The sequence below is a fragment of the Coptis chinensis genome, chromosome 8 (assembly GCF_015680905.1).
Source record: "Coptis chinensis isolate HL-2020 chromosome 8, ASM1568090v1, whole genome shotgun sequence".
Lineage (NCBI taxonomy): Eukaryota > Viridiplantae > Streptophyta > Magnoliopsida > Ranunculales > Ranunculaceae > Coptis > Coptis chinensis.
Window position 1 is genome coordinate 5322508 of NC_141463.1, and position 21408 is coordinate 5343915.

A 21408-nucleotide genomic window follows, 5' to 3' on the forward strand; every position below is an offset into this window, starting at 1 on the left:
CAAGTCCAACTCGAGTTCCAGGCGCTTCAGCATGGGGGGCGCTCGAAATTTGCCTTGTTAAAGTGCGGGTCCTGCTCAGGTCGAACTTGAGTTCCAGGCGTTTCAGCGCTAGGCGCGCTCAGAAGTAGCCTTTTATGGGCGCGGGTCGCGCTCAGGCTATTCTTGCAAATTATTTTTTAGTTTATAAACCAAACGATCACAGTTATAACCAAACAAGGGTGGGTGGCTTGAGAATGCGGGATTGCCCCTTGGATTCAAGCAATTGAATTCTTGTCCTGAAAGAGTTTAAGATGACAGCGGAGCCATTTGATAATAACAAATTTACGTTAACTAACTATCTATACGTAAACACAAATAATCAATTAACTAAATAAGTGCTTAAATCAATATTCCTACTCCCAATTCATTATGCAATATATAAAGAGTACGGATTCATTCCACTCTTAACTCTCTAGACTTAAACGAATTCAACTATAATCAAACACAAAGAAACAATGGTGAGAGTAATGTGTGATGTGAAATTTCTATTCTACGATTATACTGTGGATTCAAATAAATCTAAATTAACTAAACTAATAAAAATAGGGTTTTGATGTAAGAGAAAGTTATAGAGAAAAGTAATCAATCCACCTAATAACTAGTTCATGCAAGAATCGAATTATTCATTGAAAAGAGATCATATTTAGGTTTTCACGCAACGATTCAACCTAAAGCCTCAACCTTTATCATCCCTAGCAACAACCTACATCTCTATAGTCATTATTACTAGCATGTAGGATTATTACAACCAAGTCTCTCGACTTAATTACAACAATCCCTAGTTTAATTTATCATATGCTTATTTTGGAAGTCATACAATAAACTAAACTCATTGAAATACATACACATGAAATAATTCTACTAAGCAATCTATTCCTCATTAGGTTTCATAATCACTCCCTCTAATGAGGGGGATTAGCCTAATATCATTATACTATCATTTCTAAAACAAGAGCAATAAGAACAAGTCATGATTGAATAAGTGATTTTACTTATAAATCTAATTGAACAATAAGATAATATTCAAAATGAATTAAAACTGAAATTAAAACTAATGTAGAACTAAGATTATGAATAACTAATTATAAATTTAAGACAAACTAAATCTATGAATTTAATATTGAATTAGAAATTAAAACTTGAAATATAAACTAAGTATTTTATTCTAAAACTCAAATCTTGTTCTAACAACTAATTAGATTAATCTATAAAAACTAATTTAATGCAATAAACTAAGTATTTTTCATCATTTACTAATTAAAAACTAACTAAAAAAACGAATTAACTAAGTCAAAACTAAGTTTAAAACTAATTTTTTGAGTTAGAACTAGGTAACTTAAGAGCTAAGCTTTTGTCTCTTGATATAGAAGAGACAAGATCCACAATTTCATGCATAGGCTTGGAGCAATATTTTGGGCCGGAAAATCGAGCCCAAAACCTCAGTACTTCAGTCTACAAAGGGCTTTTTAGCTGGAAATGATTTCAACAGCCCTTTTCGTCTACTTTTACTCCTCTGATTGGGTCAAGGCTTGGACCATTAGAAATCTCTTTCCGAGCCGGTCGTTTTGACATAAGGTAGGCCCGATTCTGAGGTCTGTGTCCAAAGATACGGCCTTCGGAAGTTCAGATGACTTTTGTGCGCTATTTCTGTCCGCGTTGACTTTGACTTTTCAGCTTTGACCGGGATTTAAAAAGGTTTTTTCTCCTTGAATCTTGACCTTTAATCATAGAACTTCTTAGCAACCAATCTTTGCTTCTTTATCTCGCAAAAGGGACGCGTTTCTGTACGTATTCAACTCCAATGTCTGAAATACATTTGAACACTATAACAGTACTAACTCTTACTTATTAATCACATAATTGGTCTAAAAGTAATATTGTTAAGGGGTTAAAACTACAGTTTTGGGCTCTTATCATTATATTATATATATTAAACTGGTCATATATGATGTGGTTTTTATGTTTGGATCTTTGGGATTTTTTTTTTTTTTTGATAATAAACTTTTCATTTATCTCTAAACTTTATACATACGGGTTACTGAATCATAAATCCAGCTTGGTGGGGGGCTTATCCCTGCATATTTGTTTGCCTACTTGGCAATTTTGTGTGTCTCCCTATTACAATTTCTTGGAATCCAAAAAAACTTTACATTGAAGGTATCTTTTTCCTCCTGACATACTCTAAATAAAAGCTTCTTTTGTTCTGCTGAAGTGTTCTTCTGAAATCCACGCCAAGCTAGAATCTTCAGTTAGTGCTTTCATGAGGACTTGATTGTCTCCCAATATCACTATGCTAGACACTTCTAGTTTCTATGCTAGCATTGCTGACAGAGTCGCTCCTACACATTCTGCTTGTATTGCATCTTGGCACTTGAATTTGGTATATACTGCTCCTTGTATTCTTCCTCTCTGACACTTACATATCGCAGCTGCAGCTCCTCTGTTTGTTCCTCTATCATTTGCTCCATCAAAATATATTGTATGCCTATCCTTGTATAACTCCTTCTCTCTGTTACCAAATTCTATAGTATGTGCAAGAGGCTCAGGGATCCTATTGGCCATAAAGAGTTCTTCATTGGGTTTGTAGGCTTCAAGAACTTGACTGGTGCGGAAAGAAGCTTGTCAATATAATTCTGAGTAAGATGGGGGTTTCTTCTCAAATTTGATGCTATTCCTTCCTTTCCAAATCTCCATCAGCAGTTTCATGCTGTATAGTTTGGCAAACTCTCCTTCAGTGTCATTCTTCTTGATTCCCCAGTTCAGCATAATATCTAGTATTATTCTAACATCTTTTTGTGTATTCTATATCCCTCTTAACCCAAGTTCTGATCTCATCCATGCTGCTATACTCCATTCACAGCCAAAGAAGCAGTGCTAATCTATTTCTAGATCTCTACCACAGAAAGCACAACTTGCATCTCCTTTGAATTTTTCTTTTCAACAAGACATCCCCAGTTGGAAGCCCTCCAACATACAATTTCCATATGAATTGCTGAGTTCCTGCGTTTATGTTTAACTCCCATATTTTCCGAATAGTTTTGAGATTTATCTTCGAGCATTCTCCCTGCTCAGTTGCTTTAGAAACATGTTTATAAGTTGATTTTACTGTAAAAACACCTTTTGTATCTCTCCACCAAATGATCTTATCCTAAGAGTCTTGTCTTACTCCTTTGAGCTTGATGCTTTCTAATATTGGTTCGGGAAACAATTCTCCCAACCTTTCTTGATTCCAGTCAATATGATTTGATTGCAGTAGATCACTAACTTTTTTACTACCATCCACTGCTGAGAAAGAGAATTCTTCCTTCATGTATTCTGACAAAAGGATAGATTTACTGTTAAGGGTGATCCATGGTTCAGTAAAGGTTTTTATACTTGCTCCATTTCCCAATCTCCACATGTATCCTTTCTCAACTGCTTGTTTACTATTCATGACTTCTCTCCATAAAAAAGACCTTGGTGTTTTCTTTGCTTGTGCCTCTTGAGAAAATGAATCCCACTTATAAATGCTTATAAAAGTTTGGGTCCAAATTGAATCACTGTCATTTATCAACCTCCAGCTATGCTTTGCAAGCATAGTAGTATTCATGTCCTTTGCTTTTCGAAATCCAAGTCCTCCACGTGTCTTAGGTCTGCATAAGGTTTCCCACTTCAAAGTATGCCAAGCCTTGGCATCTTTTTTCCCACACCACTAGAAATCTCTATTTATTTGATCTAATTTTTTGTGGATTCTTCCTGGTAGTTGATACACCCCCATAGCATATATAGGGATTGTTTGCCCTATTGCTTTAACCATTGTTGTCCTGCTGGCTTGAGAAAGTACTTTGGCCTTCCAACCTGTTATATTTTTCTGCAAGTTTTCTATTAAGTACTCGAAATCTCTCCTTTCTTTTTACTCAGAAGTATTGGGACTCCTAAGTATTTTTCTTTCTCTTTAAAGCTTCTGACCTTCCATCTTCTCATCAATATTTTCTGATGCTTGTGATGCACATTGCTGCTGAAGAAGTCGCTAGATTTCTCCTAACCCGACCTCATCACGTAGGCAAATGCGGTACTTTACGAGGACATCCTTCATGTTGCTTGTTTCTTCGCTTGGAATTTAGTATGTCCTTTCGTTACACTGTTACAGTCACCAAGGCCAAATATTTCAATGTCGGGATGTTGGGCGATATATCGGACCTCCCTAAAACCGATATATATAGATGGATATATATATTTTTGTTGACTGGTCAAAATTTTATTTTGTATGGTCGATATATCAAAAAATATTAGAAATATATTTATAAAAATTGGTCAAAGTCAACAATCTATGTCGTATATATTGGTTGATATATATCAGATACAAAATGTGTCAATATATCCATCCAATATATCACAATATATTCATATTGGATACCTCAAAAATCGAGATATATCAGTGATATTTTGGTCTTTGACAGTCACTACAAAACGAGTAGTACTACACGGACCTACCTTTTAGACCTACTATTGCGACTCTCTATTTGGATACCGTTGGTTTGTATTTATATAGCTACCATTAAATGAAGGAAGTCAATGGCCCATCCAAAAAGAAGGGGGGACACGTATCTCTATAGTTCATCTCATGAAGCTGCTACAACTAGGGGTGGGAATTTGGCCCTAACGACCCTAACCCGACCTTGACCGACCCGACCCGACCCTAAGCCCTATAAAGCCCTTACAACTAAAGCCTTCACAGAGTTTAGGGCAGGGCCGACCCGGCCCTAATGCCTTCTAAGACAGGGTCAGGGATAAGATTCTGAAACATAGGCCCGACCCTAACCAAGCCCTCACTAAGCCCTAGTTATAATTTCACTATAAAATACACATACTATAACTATCCAACTCCTTGTTACATATTTTCAATTAAAATAACACTGTCCTTTGTAATTTATCACTTACTGTATGAGTACTTCTAATAACTTCTTATATCATAAAAACTTGTAAACCTAATTGTTTCTATCTCACAACTCACGTACACCTCACAACTCCCCATCTAACTTAGTTACCAAGAACAATAATGAGCACTGGGCACTAGCTTAATAAAAAATAAGTTGACGTCAATAAAAACTCATTCCAAACTCTTATTTATCTTTGTGTTCTTCAATGTTAAATGTAATTTTGGTGAGATTTGAGTACAAGAAATAACGGATTTAATTATATCAGTGAAAATTCCTTCCAAAATGTGTCTTGTGCATTTTAACTGTAATTTTGAAATATAAGTATGAGTCTCTATGTACTTCAGTTTATTAGATTGCAGATATGCATTTTAAATTGTTGGACTTATCAAGAATTATTACTAGATTTGTTGTTATTCAAATTTCAAAGTGGTGGGACTTTGAGTTTGCAAATCTTTGAAATTTTTTTGTATTATAAATGAGTTTTAAAATTGATGTAGTAAAAAGGAGAAAATATATAGGCCCGGCTCGGCCCGATCCTAAAACTTTTAAAAAGGGTTTAGGGTAGGGTCAAGGCTTGAGATTTAGACTTATGACCCGGCCCTATAGGGACTTTAGGGTCAGACTAGCCCGACCCTAATAACTGAAAGACTTTAAATATTTAGGGCCAGGCTAACCCGACCCGGCCCATTTCCCACCCCTAGCTTCAACCAACTTCATCTATATAAAATACGATTAATTTTTGGTAAGAAGAAAGTAGTTGGCAAGCTAAAACCATGTGCCTTAGATCACAGCGGCTATCATTCAGAAGGCATCATTCTCCACACGTTTGCAGCTATGGTCAAATTATATATTCATCCGATACGACATTCAAATAATTCCATCTAATACATCCTTCATTTATCAGAGTGCGTATATCGGTATATGTTATTTGGTTTTTCTACTTCCCGAGTATTTTGTCGCGAACATTATTTTGTCGAACTTGTTGGCACTCCCAAATGATTTGAAGAAAATATTTCGTTAAGGTGTTCTCGCAATCAACCTCTTATCTCAGACTAGACAAAATCTTTTAGATTTCAAAGAAAACGAAGTATGGTCAAACAAGAGAAACATTGCAAACCAATAGATTGGGATTTGGGAACATGCTTGTCCTTGAAGGCATGGCACCGTAATTTTTTTTTTTTTTTCAATAATACCTTATATATTCATAACTAAACCACTAAACCAGTACAGGGGTAATCTTGTTTGTCAGGATACATTGTGGTAGCTGATCCATTTGCTGCAGATGGGAGGCCCATTTTGCTAACAAATGTGCCTCACCATTAGATCTCCTGTTTATCCACTTAAACTTACAAAACACAAAATCAGAGCTTAACTTAACAACATAATCTCTCAAGCTCTCATACATCCATGAACAAGACTGGCTATTTAAAGCCTTTATAACCTCTAAACAGTCCCCTTCTATGTACACTGCATTCCACCCAAAGGCAAGAGCAAGTCCTATTGCCGCCTCAGCCGCAACCATCTCTGCTTTCTCTGTTGACATGGCTTGGAACTTTCTAGTGCCTACCCCTACCACTCTACCTTCCGAGTCCCAAGCTATTGTTCCAGCTGCTGCCTCTCCTGAGGTAACCTGAAAAGCAGTATCAAACCTTATATTAATACAATTATTAGGAATCTCAGGGAACATAGAGTCTAAATCATATTTAGACTTGTCAAAAGTAAACTCAGGGGGGTTAGAAGTCTCATTCTGAGTGTTGCTTTCTGTAAACCCATTGTTACATTTGCAGGCCTCCACCTCGCTTCTTCTAAGAGTTCTCTCTCTGTTTGGAACCCTGTGTTCAAACTTTGCTTCATTTCTTGTTTTCCAAATGTTGTGTAGCAGGTAGCAAGCCTGAACTCCTGCCTGAGATATATGTTGGCTCTTGCTATTGCACCAACTAAGAAATTTTGTAATCCATTCTTTTGCATTATTACTACCCTTGCTTTCCATTCTCAGACCTAAGCCTGATGAGAACCACAGAAGTCTGGACCATTCACAGTAAAAAAACAGATGACTATCTGTTTCCAAACATTTGTAGCATAAGGGACAGGAGAAGTCCCCCAACATCTTCTTAGAAGCCAGCCTTTCCCCCATTGGCAAATAATACATATACACTTTCCAAAGGAACATCTGGAGATTGGCTGGTATTCTAGCTTTCCAAAGGAGCTTCACAGTGTTTTTATTAAAGCTAGAACTCTGCCTTATACCATTATCCATTGATATGTGTTTGTAAGCAGATTTCACTGTGAATCTCCTTGACTTCTCCCCACTCCAAACCATCCTATCCTTCCCTAGACCCAAAGGTCTGATCATAACTTCCTTGATTCTTGCAACTAGGAAAGGAGGGAAGAAGGCTGTGACCTTGGCCTCATCCCATCCAGTCCTATCCTCTTGGAACAGGTCAACCACATGGAGATCTTCAAGTCTGGGATCCTCCATCCCTAGTTCTCTCTGAGTCTTGGGTTTCCCATTACAGATCACCCAAGGGTCATCCAGAACAGATGTGGAAGTACCACTATGGATCCCCCAGACCAATCCTCCATTAATAAGATTGAAAGTTTTGTGTATGCCTTTCCAAAAGAAGGAGGCATACCCAGGTGGTTTCCACACCTCCCCAATCCAGTTTTTTCCATATATACTAGCAAGGGTCTTTGTCCATATAGATTCTATATCAGTAGCAGCTTTCCAAGGAAGCTTGGCTAGCATAGCTACATTTATGTCTCTCATCTTTCTGAACCCCAATCCTCCTTCAGACTTGGGTTTACATAAGTTGTCTCACCCAATGGTATGGACACTTTTTGAATTTGCAGAACTATGTCAAAAAAACTCTCTACATGCTTTGTCTATTTTGTCACAGGTAGACTTGGGAAGCATATAAGTAGACATAGCATATAGAGGAGTGGCTTGTACCACAGACTGGATTAAGGTAGCCCTTCCAGCCTGTGAGAGTACCTTAGCCTTCCAGCCTTTAATCTTATTGTGGATCTTGTCCACTAAGAAGTCAAAATCCTTTGCCTTCCTTTGAGACAGCATAATAGGGATCCCTAAATACTTGTCCTTTGGGTTAAAAAGTCTCATCTTCCAGAACTTTTTTAACTTTATTTTGTTTCTAAACTTGATGTTTCTACTAAAAAACATGCTTGACTTATCAAAATTAATCAATTGCCCAGAAGCAGCACAGTAGTCTTGGAGGACGTCCTTAAGGTGACCCCCATCCTCAAGATTACCTCTAGTGAACAAGATTAAGTCATCAACATAGAGGAGGTGGGAGATGGGAGGAGAAGCTCTCCTGATCTTAATCCCATGGACTTTCTCCTCATCCTCAGCTTTGGCAATCATCCTTGATAGAGCCTCAGACATGATGATAAAGAGATAAGGTGATAGAGGATCACCCTGTCTAAGGCCTCTTTCAGGGATGATCTTATTAAGAGGACTCCCATTCAAAAGGACTTGGAACGAAACAGTAGATATACATTGCTTAATCAAACTCCTCCATCTTTGGCTAAACCCCAACCTCTCAAAGATGTTATCCACCAGAGACCATTCCACTCTATCATAGGATTTTGTCATATCCATCTTTAAAGCAACCCACCCATGATTCTTGTCTTTCATGTTTTTTATGTGATGAAAAAGTTCACAAGCCAACCCAGTATTATCCCCTATATTTCTCCCTTTTATGAAGGCCCCTTGAAAGGGAGAAACAATTTTATTAAGGTGCCTCTTTAACCTATTGGTTAAAATCTTAGAAATGACTTTATAACAGAAATTGCAGAGACTGATAGGCCTAAAATTTGCCACAGTCTCATGATTGTTTATCTTAGGAATAAGGGCAATATAAGTTTCATTAAGAGTGGGGTTAAGCTCCCCCTTACTAAAAAAATCCTTCACAAAAGCAACAATACTGTTGCCCACTATGTCCCATGTGTTTTGATAGAAACACCCTTGGAACCAATTAGGTCTAGGAGCCTTAAGGTTGCCCATCTTTTTAACAGTTCTCCAAATATCCTCATAAGTAGGGATGGCAGTAAGGCTCTCATTTTCCTTATCAGTGATACAGGGTTTGAACAAATTGAGGATGCTATCATTTCTTTGGGGATGGTCAGAGTTGAAGAGCTATCTAAAGTAGGAGTTTATATTCTCTCCTACTTCAGTTCTCCCCACACTCCATCCTCCCCCTTGCTTCTATAGCTTCTCAATGCTGTTTTTCCTTCTTCTGAAGATGGTTGAAAGGTGGAAAAACTTAGTGTTTTTTCCACCCTCCTTCAACCAATGAATAGTGGATTTCTGTTTCTAAAAACTTTCCTCCTTAACCAACCACTCAAACAGCCCAGTTTTTAAGTATTTTGCTTTTTCATAGTTGGTTAGGGAGAAATGTTTTTTCAACACATCTTCCAGCTCTTTATTAACTTTTTTAATATTAGTAAAGATGTTGCCAAACACCTTCTTATTCCAAATAGACAGATGTTGTGTCATCTTATGTTTAAGGATAACATTAATATCAGGCAAGTCATGAGAAATAGAATTCCAAGCAGTATCTATAACAGGCAAGCAAGTATTATCAGTGAACCACATATTGTAGAATCTAAAAGGTTTATCATGTTCAACTCTATTATCATCCTTAACATTAAGATTTATCATGATAGACAAGTGATCAGAGCTAGCATTAACAACATTGTACACATGCATGTTAGGAAAGAGGATAACCCAGGCATCAGTAGCCATGGCTCTATCTAGTCTCTCTATGATGTGACTTTGAGGGGCTCTGTTATTGCTCCAAGTATACTTTGGGCCCTTAAACCCGAGGTCAATCAACCCAAGGTCATTTATCAGCCCATTAAACTCCACCATACTCTTATCAAAAATACTCCTACCCCCAATTTTTTCATTGAGAGATGTAATGGCATTGAAATCCCCAAACATACACCAAGGTCCAGGAATCAGGGTAGCTACATCCCTGAGCTCAGACCAAACTTTATGTCTATTACATGCTAAGGGTTCCCCATAAACAAAAGAAAAAAACCAAGATTCAGTGCAATAATAATTATTCAGTTTACCTGTCACCTGGTTCCTAGTTGCCCCCAAGATTTCCAGGTCCACCCCTTCTTTCCAGAGAACAGCAAGTATAACACCCCGTGTTTTATTATTTCTTTTTCCTAATAATAATAATAATAGATAATAGATAAAATAAAATAGGATAAGTGTTAGTGGAAATAGGAGACATGGGCTTATGGGATAAACCTTCTTCCCTATTTTGGGGGTTTGTTTTTAAACCGAAAGGAAACAGAATAGGGTTGGTTAAAAAAAAACACAGCGAGAGTTTTATAGAGAGCGAGAAAAAAAAAGAGTTTTACTGACAACAGAAAAGGAAGATTTTTCCTGGTAGCTGGTTGATAGTCGGAGCGCGCTAAAGGTGAGTAGATATTTTATGGATTTTTAGTTTATAAAATCCTTGTTCTTGTCGATTTCTTTTAGGTTGAAATCATCGGGGTTTTAAAACTTAAAACTCGATTTGATATTTAACTGTTGACTGCGATATCGTGGCCTTAAAAGCTGCTTGAAACAAGAAACAAAATTTGTTAATGGCGCAAGCCCCACAACAAGATTTCGGATTGTGTTTCATTTAGACTCTTTTTGTTTGTGGTTTTGAAACTCTGAACTTAAACTGTCCAAGCTCTGTCAAAGCTTGGAGGCGTTAATAAGCGTCGACGTAAATCGTCTTTGCATTGTTTTTAACGTTTTGTTTTGTGGTGGTTTTTAAACTCCTATTGTTATGAAGTGTTGGGTATATTGTATGGATTGTGGATTTGTTGATTTGATGATTGGGTGGGCTGTTGGAGCTCGTAAGGGCGTTAATGGCCGCCAGAGAAATCGCCCAGTAGCTTAGATTATTTAAACCTTATTGTTGGGGTTTTGGTTGTGTACTGGAATGGATTGTTAGTGATGGGGTAGTGTAGTGTGTGTGTGAGGGCTGTTAATGGGTGGTGTGAGGCTTGAATGTCCAGTAATGGCGTCAAAACGCGTTTTTGAAGAGTGATGGAATTTCAATTGGGTGATATCGGCATGTAGGGTTTTTCGGGAGGAGTCAAACCGATATGATGGAATTGGAGGAGGAGGAGAAATACGGTGGTGGCTGGCGGTGGAGAGGAGCTGCTGGAGAGATGTTGGAGGAAGAGGATGACCTGTTGGGTCAGTTGGGCCTTGGGCCGAAACTAGTTGGTTTTGTTTGGGCCTTAACTTGTTTAGTTTTTGGGCCGAGTTATATATTTGTTTTGGGGCCAAACTAAATAGAGTGTTGGGACAGGTTCTATTTTATTTTGGGCCGACCCATTTGACTTAAAATGGGTTAAGGTGAGCCTTTAAGGATTTAGACTTTTGGGCCTCGATTTCGGGCCTTGGTTTTTGGGGCTGGTCCATAGTATTTTAAGTGGATCTTCAAGTTGGGCCAAACCAGTTTATGGGCCGGGTTAAGGCTTAAGTTATTGAACCTGGTTAGCTTAGATAAATCGGTTTAGGACTAGAGTTGACTTTTGACCAGTTGACCCAATTTGACCTTTTAACTCGGATTATGATTTGGGCTATTAAGATAGGTCTAGGGCTATTAGCATGCTTGGCTTTAGGCTAAGACCTTTATGTATACGTGTGTATGTGTATTAACTACTATGTGATGTTTCAGTTTTTATGATATGCAACGTTATGACACTTAGACATCAATCCAATTAATAACGCGTAAACCAAAAATACATGAAACAAGATACTCCTACGTTCTCTGAAATAATATATGCAATAAGGTTCAATAATGCGTAAACCAATTTACCGCACCCTTTTAGAACTTTCCACGCATCAAGTTTTGGATTTAGTTTTATGACTGTTGATGTCATATGTTAGGTGGGCATTTATTGAATGTGCCATAAATGGCCCGTTAGCGTTATATAGGGGTATTCATTGAATGTGCCATGAATGACCCGGGTATTCATTGAATGTGCTATGAATGACCGTGATTGTTTGGGGACCATACTAGAGAGGAACTAAGGTATTCGCCTTGCGAGTTAGTGGTATTGATTTGATTATGCGAGTGTTTGGGTTTACTTTTGAATACCTATAGGATATCTACATATATTATATAGAAGTTCTAACTTTCTTTTGCAGGAGGGTAGGGCTTAATAACATTTTGTGCAGGGACGCGGTCCTACCCTTATACAGCAGTGGATATCGGTAAGTTTTAATTCAATGATTTAGATATTAAAACGAGTTATTAGAATGAGTTAATATAACTGAAGTTTTGCTTGGGAAGAAACTATACCGGTTGAAATGACGGAACTACCTGTCTTCCAAGCTGAGAATGATTCAGTAATGGGAAAATATAAAGTGATTGTTTGGATAATTAAAGTATGATAATGTTTATATGTGGTTAGTCTACTCATACCAGCAAATTCTATTTTACTGACCCATGTTTGCTTTGTTTTGGCAACGTGGGTGTGTTCTTGGGAACATAGGTGGAAGGCAGTGGAACCGCGGCATGTGATTTGGATTCTTGCTTGGAGCAGTCCGAGAGGTTATTTTATTAGGTCTGATCTTTTGGAAGTATGTAATAACATAGTTTTCTTTTCATATGACATGAAAATACGATGTTGAAGACCTGTTATTCTTAGAGTGGTTTGATGTTTTATTGGGACGGAAGATAGACTTTTTTTATAAAGTAATAAAGAGAATTTTGGAGATTATTTTTGTTGGTAAGATTCTTTTATGATGTGGGTTTTCGGTTTTGGCATGTGTAGTATCCACCCGACCCGGCCATAGCCCTTGGGTTTTTAGACAATTGAATATAGTGATGTTTGAGATATTTATATTTCAAATATTCATTATTATTTTTTTGTTTAGAAATTTGGGCTATGACAATAAAACCATCCGACCCATATATTTGGAACAAAAAAAACATCCCCATGCTTAACCATCCTACTTATCCCTTGCATTCTTTCAATACCAACCTTTGTTTCAGACAGACATATAATATCTGGGTCAAACCTTCCTATTAAGTCCTTTAGATTTTGAACTGCCGTGGAGGAACTTATTCCCCGGCAATTCCAAGCTTGTATCATGGTTGACGAGGCAGCTATTGTGGGACAGCTGCCGCGAACCCTGGAGGAGACACCAGACCCCCACTGCTTCCAGACTCATCACTACCACAGATATTACTCTTACCAACCCCACTTCCCTCATTATCTCCACTGAACTTACCTGAACATTCCCCCTTATATGTTGTTTCTTATCTATATAGGATCTTTTTTTTATCACCAAGGAATCATCCACAGCTTTTGGCTTTGGTTGTGGGAAACTTATCTGAGTAATGCTGTCCTCAGAGTCATACCCACCTCCTTCCAAGCTTCCTTGAGCAAGATCCACAGGTATGTTCCCAATAGACACTTCCTCTTGCACCCCACCATTCTGAATCCCCAAATTATTACCAGCCTCTAGAGAGTTATACTCTTCCCCCCCATTCTGTAAACGCATCTGAGGGAATTTGATCTTTTGGGATGGAGTGTCCTGAGATGTCAGATGGGATGGTAGAATCTAGTGATCTATTCGAGATAGATGGTTCAGTTGATACCATAGAATCACTTGAAATGCTAATAACTGGTGCTTCTTCAAGAATGAGCAAGGCTCTCAGATCATCAGCCTCTCTTTTCGCTCTTTTTGATTGTTTTACTACCCTTCTAATACAATATCTTTCTCATTCACCATCATCCATATTTTCAAACTTTCTTCCAGAACTTACAAGGAGTTTTCGTTTTTCTCCCACACCAACCCCTTGTATTGATCTAGCTCTCCGTTTAACCGACCCTTTACCTTTTCCTCGAGACACCAACGTCTTAAAACCCCTTCCACGTGGAGGTATTCCAGAGAACCTGAAAGAGGGTTGTTCTGTTCCAGCTGATGGTTTGGTTTGAGGAATCCCATCTCGTTTAGTATTCTCAAGAAAAGGTATGAGTGTCTTGGAACAAGGTAAGAGATATTTCGGCGAGGCGTGATCATCTCCAGATCTGTTTTCTGTTCCTAAAGATCCTTTCCTCATAGCTAGATCCCCTAGGCCTCCATCTGTACCTTCCAGAGAAACCAACTTTTCCTCTTGGGCTTTATGTGCCCCATCCACCATAGTCACCTTTTGTATATCCAGATCCATCTCTGAAGAACCCGAGCCCCAGATAATTAAAGCTTGTTCCTTATGTGCTGGGCCATGGCCCAAACTAGGGGTGGGCAATGGGCCGGGTCGGGCTAGCCCGACCCTAAACATTTAAAGCCCTTCAGATATTAGGGCCGGGTCGGCCCTGCCCTAAAGTCAGCATAGGGCCGGGTCGGGCCGGGTCACAAGTCTAAATCTCAAGCCCTGACCCAAGCCCTCTTTAAGGGCTTTAGGGTCGGGCTTTAGGGCCGGGCCTATATATTTTCTTTTTTTTTACTACATCAGTTTTAAAACTCATTTATATTACAAAAATGTACAATAATCTACAAACTCAAAGTCCAACCAATCTAGTAATAATCCTGTATAAGTCCAAAAATTTAAAATGCACATCCACAATCTAATGAACCGAAGTACATCGAGGGAGTTGAATTTGTTCTTCCTTGTACTCAAACCTCACTAAAATTACATTTAACATTGAAATACATAGACAAATAATTATATTATCATTTTAAAGGAAGAAGTAATAGATATAAAGAAGAAACATAATAGTTTTGGTTAAGGGTCATGGAAGTTGTTAAACTATTTGTAATATCATAAATTATTTCTATAATAGATTCAAACAAATATAATATTACCTTTCTTCTAATTTAAAAGTGATTCAAGCTTTGTATATGGAAATGAAAATATTGGCTTTTGAACAAGTGATGGAGAAAGGTTTGAGATTATAAATGTCATTTTTCTGACAAAGGGTGTTTTTTGGTTTCTATGTTACAAATGTCTGCTCTGTATTTTGCTTTAATGGTGTGGAAGGAAACCTTTAGTTTTAGACTTGGCTTGGATGTGAATAAAAATATAATTTATAAGAAATAAGTGAGAAAAAGAAATTGAGAATAATAAGTTATGGACTTTGACTTGATGATCAAAGGAATAAAGTCTTATTTTTATTAGGCTAGTGCTCATTGTTCTTCATGGTGCTAAGTTGACAAGTTTTTTGTTATATAAAACAAGTTATTGGAAGTACCCTTGGGTGTAAGTGATAAATTACAAAGGACAATATTATTTTAATTGAAAATATTTAACAAAAAGTTGGACAATTATGGTATGTGTATTTATAGTGAAAGTATGAAACAGGGCCGGTTAGGGCTTGGTTAGGGCTTGGTTAGGGTCGGGCCTATGTTTTAGAATCTTAGCCCTAGCCCTGCCCTAGAAAGCATTAGGGCTGGGCCGGCCCGGCCCTAAACTCTGTGAGGGCTTTATAGGGCTTAGGGCCGGGTTAGGGTCGTTAGGGCCAAATTCCCACCCCTAGCCCAAACCCAGGAAATCCCCATGGAATTCTTCATTTCCAGACTCAAGGGCTTGGGCCCGACTTACCATTTGTTGATTTCCACCAACAACATTCTGACCCTCCATGTCAGCATCCCCAACGGCTACTGATTCAGAATTCTTCAATCCTGATCCATCCGTTCTGACTTCTGTCAGACCAGACCTGTCCTCCTCTGCGTCCCTTGTCCTGTTCCCCACCCCAACAGCCACATTGGCTACCCTTGGCGGTGTTGAGAAGAGCCCCGCCCCATGCCAGTGTCTTCTGCCTGGAGAAGCTCTGTTTCTGGCTGGGATCTGATCCAGTCTTAGTTTTTGAGGAGTTCCTGAGATAGTGACTGTTGCCAGGGAGGAGGAGGCCGCTCCATTGTAAAACACATTTGCCCTCAGCAAGAAAGAAAAGTTATTTTTTATATCCCTAGGGGAACCTCCCAGTTTCCTTAACTCCACACTGTGTTTCTCTCTTATGCTACAGAAATGCAGATCATGCCCAATACACCCGCAGAAGTAACAAAAAATTTCCAGTTTTTCATACTTAAAAGTCACTAGAATAACTTCCCCCAGCTCTGTGCATAGCTCTATACCTTTTAGTAACCTTTCTTTGATGTCCATTCGAACTCTCACCTTCGCAACAGGTCTTTTGAATTCAGATGAGCAACATATGTCAACCTCCTTTACTTTTCCTAGATTCAGCCCAATGATCTTAGTATTCTCCTCATTTATTCGATCTCGTGGAAGCCCATAGATTTGGACCCAGAAATCCACTCTGTCAAACTTTCGATCTGCTTCCAAGAGTTCTGAGTATTTACCTTTTTTGATGGACAGAATAAATCCTTGTATCACCCAAGGTCCATTCTGTTTGACATGATTGTACTCATCCACATTGTCGAACACCATCTTGTAAAAGCCTTTTGTAATCATTTCTATGTTTGTTTCTCCTTTAGTTTGCCAACACCTATGTACCTCCTCCATGAAATCTTGCAAAGCAATATGCTTGCCCCATACACTTCCCCTACTAAGGTTGTGTGTTCTTTTGGGTCTACTACCAAATTCTTGCAGCCGATTTTTACTAGCTTTTTTTCCTTTGAAGCGTAATGGTTACGCATATCGACTGAGTTTTTCTATATTTTCTTTCTTTGTATTTTCCCCTTGTTTCTCATCCCTCACACTTCTCCCTTGTACCACTTCCATCTACCGCCAGGTGAGCCCAGAATACAGCAGTCAGCCCAGGGATGGTAGGGTAAAAGAAGAAGAAAACCAAGGGGGTAGAGACCAGATACAGAGAGGAATTTTTTATCAGACGTGAGATGGAGAGATAGAAACAGTAAACAAGATATTATTCTCAGACTAGTATCCCTCTTGTATGCAGAGTCACCTAGACAACAATATTTAGCAAGAGCTACTTCAGATCACTAGAACCCCACCAGCCAATCTCTTTCCCTTTTTTGTTCCGAAAGAGATGAAAAAAGAAACCCCCAGCCAGATAAATCTAGGATACTCAAACAGCTAGGATTCACAGTTTGAAATTTGAAAAGAAAAGAGGGGGAAAAATTGAGGGAGTAAATCAAGGGAAGAAAATCTGCTTTTAGCCGCAGGAGAGCTCTCATTTACACAGTTGGATTATAATTACTCAACACATATTGATGGCACCGTAATTCGATATATTCATCATTCAAGCTTGTCTTTAGCATGTCCGAATAGACCTAATATATGATTTTGAAGCTTTGAACCAATTTTATAAGCATGTGGCGTAATATAAGATAATAAGATGCCTTTTACCAAAAGAAAAAAAAAATGTATTTGTTACTGACGGACTCCATATTGTGTTGGGCAGATCTAAAAAAAAATAATTATTACAAGTGTGTCATTGGTCCCAAAAAGTAAAAAAAAAAAACAATTATTACAAGTGTGTCATTGGTCCCAAAAAGTTGAATTCGAAAACTCCAAGCTTAAACGACCTAGAAGCTTAAACGACCTGGCTAGGTCGTTCGTTGTGCAAACCAAACGGTCTGGTCACACCGTCTGGACTAAGTCCAAAACGATGTGGCCATATCGTTTGGGATTTGGACTTAGAAACAAAACTTACCGGTGTGGTCACATCGTTTGGACTAACTCCCAAACGACTTGGCCATTTGGGACTTAGTCCAAACGATATACCCACACTGGTCAAGAGGCCAAAAAATAGAAGTTTATATTTTTTCAAAGTTCAAATCCCAAACGGTGTGGCCATATCGTTAGGGACTTAGTCCAAACGGTGTGGCCATATCGTTGGGGATTTTTCTAAGTCCAAATCCCAAACGACATGGCCACATCGTTTTGGACTCAGTCCAGACGGTGTGACCAGACCGTTTGGTGTAAGACAACGAATCCACTCCAGTCGGGTCGTTTAAGTTTGGGGTTTTCGAATTTTCTCATTCAGCCACTGTACACATGCATATTCAGCCCTAGTTACGTGCATATTCAGCCCTAGTGTTAAATGTTAGTGTTAGGATATAGTTTTCGTGGTTTAAAATTTAGGATGGTGGAAAAGAAGAGAAGAAAATAGAAGAGAAGGGTTGAAAAGGGAAAATTCGCGTTGGTTTGGGAGGTGCCCAACACAAAACAACTTTTTGAGAGCACTGACACACTTGTAATAATTTTTTTTTTTTTTGGAATTTTTGGGACCAATGACACACTTGTAATAATTGTTTTTTTTTCGTGGAGTCTGCCCAACACAACATGGGGTCGTCAGTAAGTAACAGGACCCAAAAAAAAAATGTAGAAGTTGGAACCTCCAGCTTAGAGTGTACGTAGTTGCTGTTATATTAGTCTTGCACACGGATTTGTTTGTCAACTCTTTCGCCCAGTATGTGTTTTTCAATTCTTTGGTTTGTAACTAGCGTTGTTGCACTCCTGTCAATTTACCAGCCAAATTTTCACCCTTAAAGACTTCAAAATAGTGCACCCATGAATTAATAAGCTTGACCGGCCTTCCCTTCTACGGCAGTAAGGCATTTGGTTCAATTACTCAAGTTATAAGTGTTATTTCATTGCTATCAACAAAATATCATTTAGTATAAATATATCCTTACACATTGATTATGTTTCCATGTTTAAATACTTAGTTAGCTGCATCTATAGTCAATGCATGTATACTGATGTACATAATTTACATTGTATACAAGGTACCCTCTTCAATGCTCATGGATTTCTAATGTGAATGAGACAAACCACGGTTCCTGTATATGATGACATTATATGCAGCAGCAGTGACATTTACATCGTTCTCCTCGATCAGTCCAAGATCATCTGAAGAAATGCACGTTACATATCTATTGTTTGTAAGGCCGACCACTTTTTGTATCCTCAGTTGCATATGAAACATGGATGAAACCAACTTTTGTTCTATTCTCAAATATATAGCAGAAAAAAAAACGAATTATTACCAATTTTATTGCCAATTAATGGAGATTAATTCATTGCGAGATGCCTTATTACAATCAGAATCAAAACTTTGTACAAACTAAAGTTACCAAAGGAAATCAATCTAGTCTCACCAACAAAGAGAACAAAATTCTCTTTGGTTGGCCAAAAAATGAATTGAATCTTATAATTTACATGCTAACCCAACGGATCTCTAGCTGACAAAAAGAGAAAAAAAAAAGAAGAATTTAATCATCTTTTGAACAAGAAAAAAAAAATCCAATGCTGCATACCAAATCAATTGCAATAATCTGGATAACCTTTCAAGACCTCAAAAACTGAAAGCGAAATCGCGCTACCCATGTTTGGAGAGGAAAACATGTGATCTGGATACCTATAAAATGGCCTAGATGAGCAGAAGAAATCCGACGAATTGGGTGTAAAGAGCGGGACATCTGATAAATAAGGATTAGATGGATCAAATGATGGAGAAATGGACGACGAATTCACTTGAACATCTGTAATGCCACCACAATTCTCATCGGTTACAACCGATGAGGATGTGGTGTCATCATGCCCAACAGCCTTCATACAATTACCTTTGCCCTCCGTTCGTGAAACACGCCTAGCATTGTTACCCTGGGGGTCACCAGCTTCATCCTCAGAATGCGATAGACCGGTTAGCTTTTGAACCAATGCCATAAAATCGCGTGCTTTGGTATGGATGATTTTCGGTGAATGCGTGTAAATGATAACCGGATGTCGTTGTTGATGAGCTGGTGGAGGGTGTTGTTTCCCTCCTGCAGCTGCAATACCTGTTAATGATGATGATGATGTTGAAGACGAGGACGACGATGATGATTTTTGAATAAAATGCGAGTCCTTATTGATCTTTAAAGGCGATGGACGTGCGCCATTGACACCATTCATCTCCTTCTTGGCTTGTACATCATCACAGAATTTGGAAGGACTCATGATTAGAGAACTCAATTAGATGTTAATTAATGTTTTTTGTTGCTGCTCTCTTAATGAACTAGATTGAATTGAACTAGGTATAATGATGGGAAGAGAGAAGGAGATATATATAAGGAGGTTGTTTTTAAGGTGATTTTGATCAGGTTTTTAATTATTAATCAAAGGTTGAAGAGCCAACCATTTAGACCGTTGACAAATGCTTTGGTGTTGAAATTTCAGGCATAAGCGGAGAAGCAGTTATGAAACGTCCCTCCGAATTTTTTGCTATGGGCTTTACTTTGAGTTTTGAAATGAATTCAGATCAACTGGTACAGGGAGTTCACATGGAATGTCAACCTATCTTTAACATGTGGAGTTTTAATCATACTTTTCGATTTATCAATTTCTAGTTTATGCCCAAGTTTGTCTTTTACGTCTCCTTTATATTTGAGTATGTGTAAGTAAAAGTATGCAAACCGTGGTAAGTATTGGTTTTTTCAAGTCTTGAAACCCGTCTCTCAATATGGATAGTATGGTTTTTTTGGATTCTAATTGTAAATAGTAATTGTAATTATATAAGAAAGACTCATCTATTTATTTATTTTTAAATAAAATAGAAGATAATTATGTTATTTAAGTGATATTAGAAAAGTTTCTTTAAATTATCAATAATAAATTAGGGTTTGTTTTAATTTCAATGTGGCAAATGGAGTAATTAGTTAATTGAAGTGACATTAGAGAGATGTTTCTAAATTATTAATAAAAAAGGGACATTGTTAATAAAAGTAGAGTTTATTCTAAATTTAGTGAGGGAGTGTTTTTAAATTAAATAAATAAGAAGATCTTAAATTGCCTACTCGATATTGGGAAGGGTATTACGGAAGACCCGGCTATCATATAGTGTACATATATGCTATTGCACATGGTCTCCTAACTTTTCTTTTGAGCTTATTTGTTCACAACAAAGTTTTGTTTTGCTCATATTGTAATATTAATTATCGAAAAAAAAAACATACTGTAATATTATTTGTATAGAATGAAACATGAGAACTTTAGTGTCCCGAGAATGCCTTGAATAACTTAAAACGCATGTGATGATATATAATCTCAAAAGTGTATTCGAAAAAGTACAAATTTTAAGCAAGAGATTAAACTATTGCCCCGGTCTCCATTTGGCCTAAGTAGAGTGGAAACTAAAGTTAGCTAAAAGGTTGTGAAATCAATTTTGATGTACTATGAAGATGAACACATGCACCTGTGAGAATGTGAGTTACGTACATACACCTTTTCGTGTTGCTTTCTGATTGTGACATTGAACACGTTTGTTCGTGGAAGAGTTGATTATTGTTGTTTAGTATACTCTATTCTAGTTCTCTATGGTCCGATGGAGACAAAAGTGAGCTCACAGTTTATTTATATGTACGTATTAACGACTATCTGGAACTCCAATGTCGTGCAGCTTTTATATTCCCAAAGTTTATTGTCAAAATGAATTCCCAAACCAACTCCTTAAAAGGGTGATGTGTGTTAGCAGACGAGTTTTTGTTCACACTTCG

The 21408-nt window shown here is 37.9% G+C and overlaps 2 protein-coding genes across 2 annotated transcripts; both read right to left on the reverse strand.

Moving 5' to 3' along the window:
• Positions 1-9288: 9288 nt before the first annotated feature.
• Positions 9289-9720, reverse strand: LOC147479514 (uncharacterized). The gene has a single exon (XM_086578434.1). It carries the CDS (start codon positions 9718-9720, stop codon positions 9289-9291), a length of 432 nt encoding a protein of 143 aa, XP_086434560.1.
• Positions 9721-19195: 9475 nt separating this feature from the next.
• Positions 19196-19873, reverse strand: LOC147479515 (VQ motif-containing protein 8, chloroplastic-like). The gene has a single exon (XM_086578435.1). The coding sequence runs from the start codon at positions 19871-19873 to the stop codon at positions 19196-19198; it is 678 nt and encodes a 225-aa protein (XP_086434561.1).
• Positions 19874-21408: the final 1535 nt, after the last annotated feature.

Excerpts from the sequence above, each read along its gene's own strand:
- LOC147479514 (XM_086578434.1), bottom strand. The coding sequence starts at position 9,720 with ATGGCTACTGATGCCTGGGTTATCCTCTTTCCTAACATGCATGTGTAC.
- LOC147479515 (XM_086578435.1), bottom strand. The coding sequence starts at position 19,873 with ATGAGTCCTTCCAAATTCTGTGATGATGTACAAGCCAAGAAGGAGATG.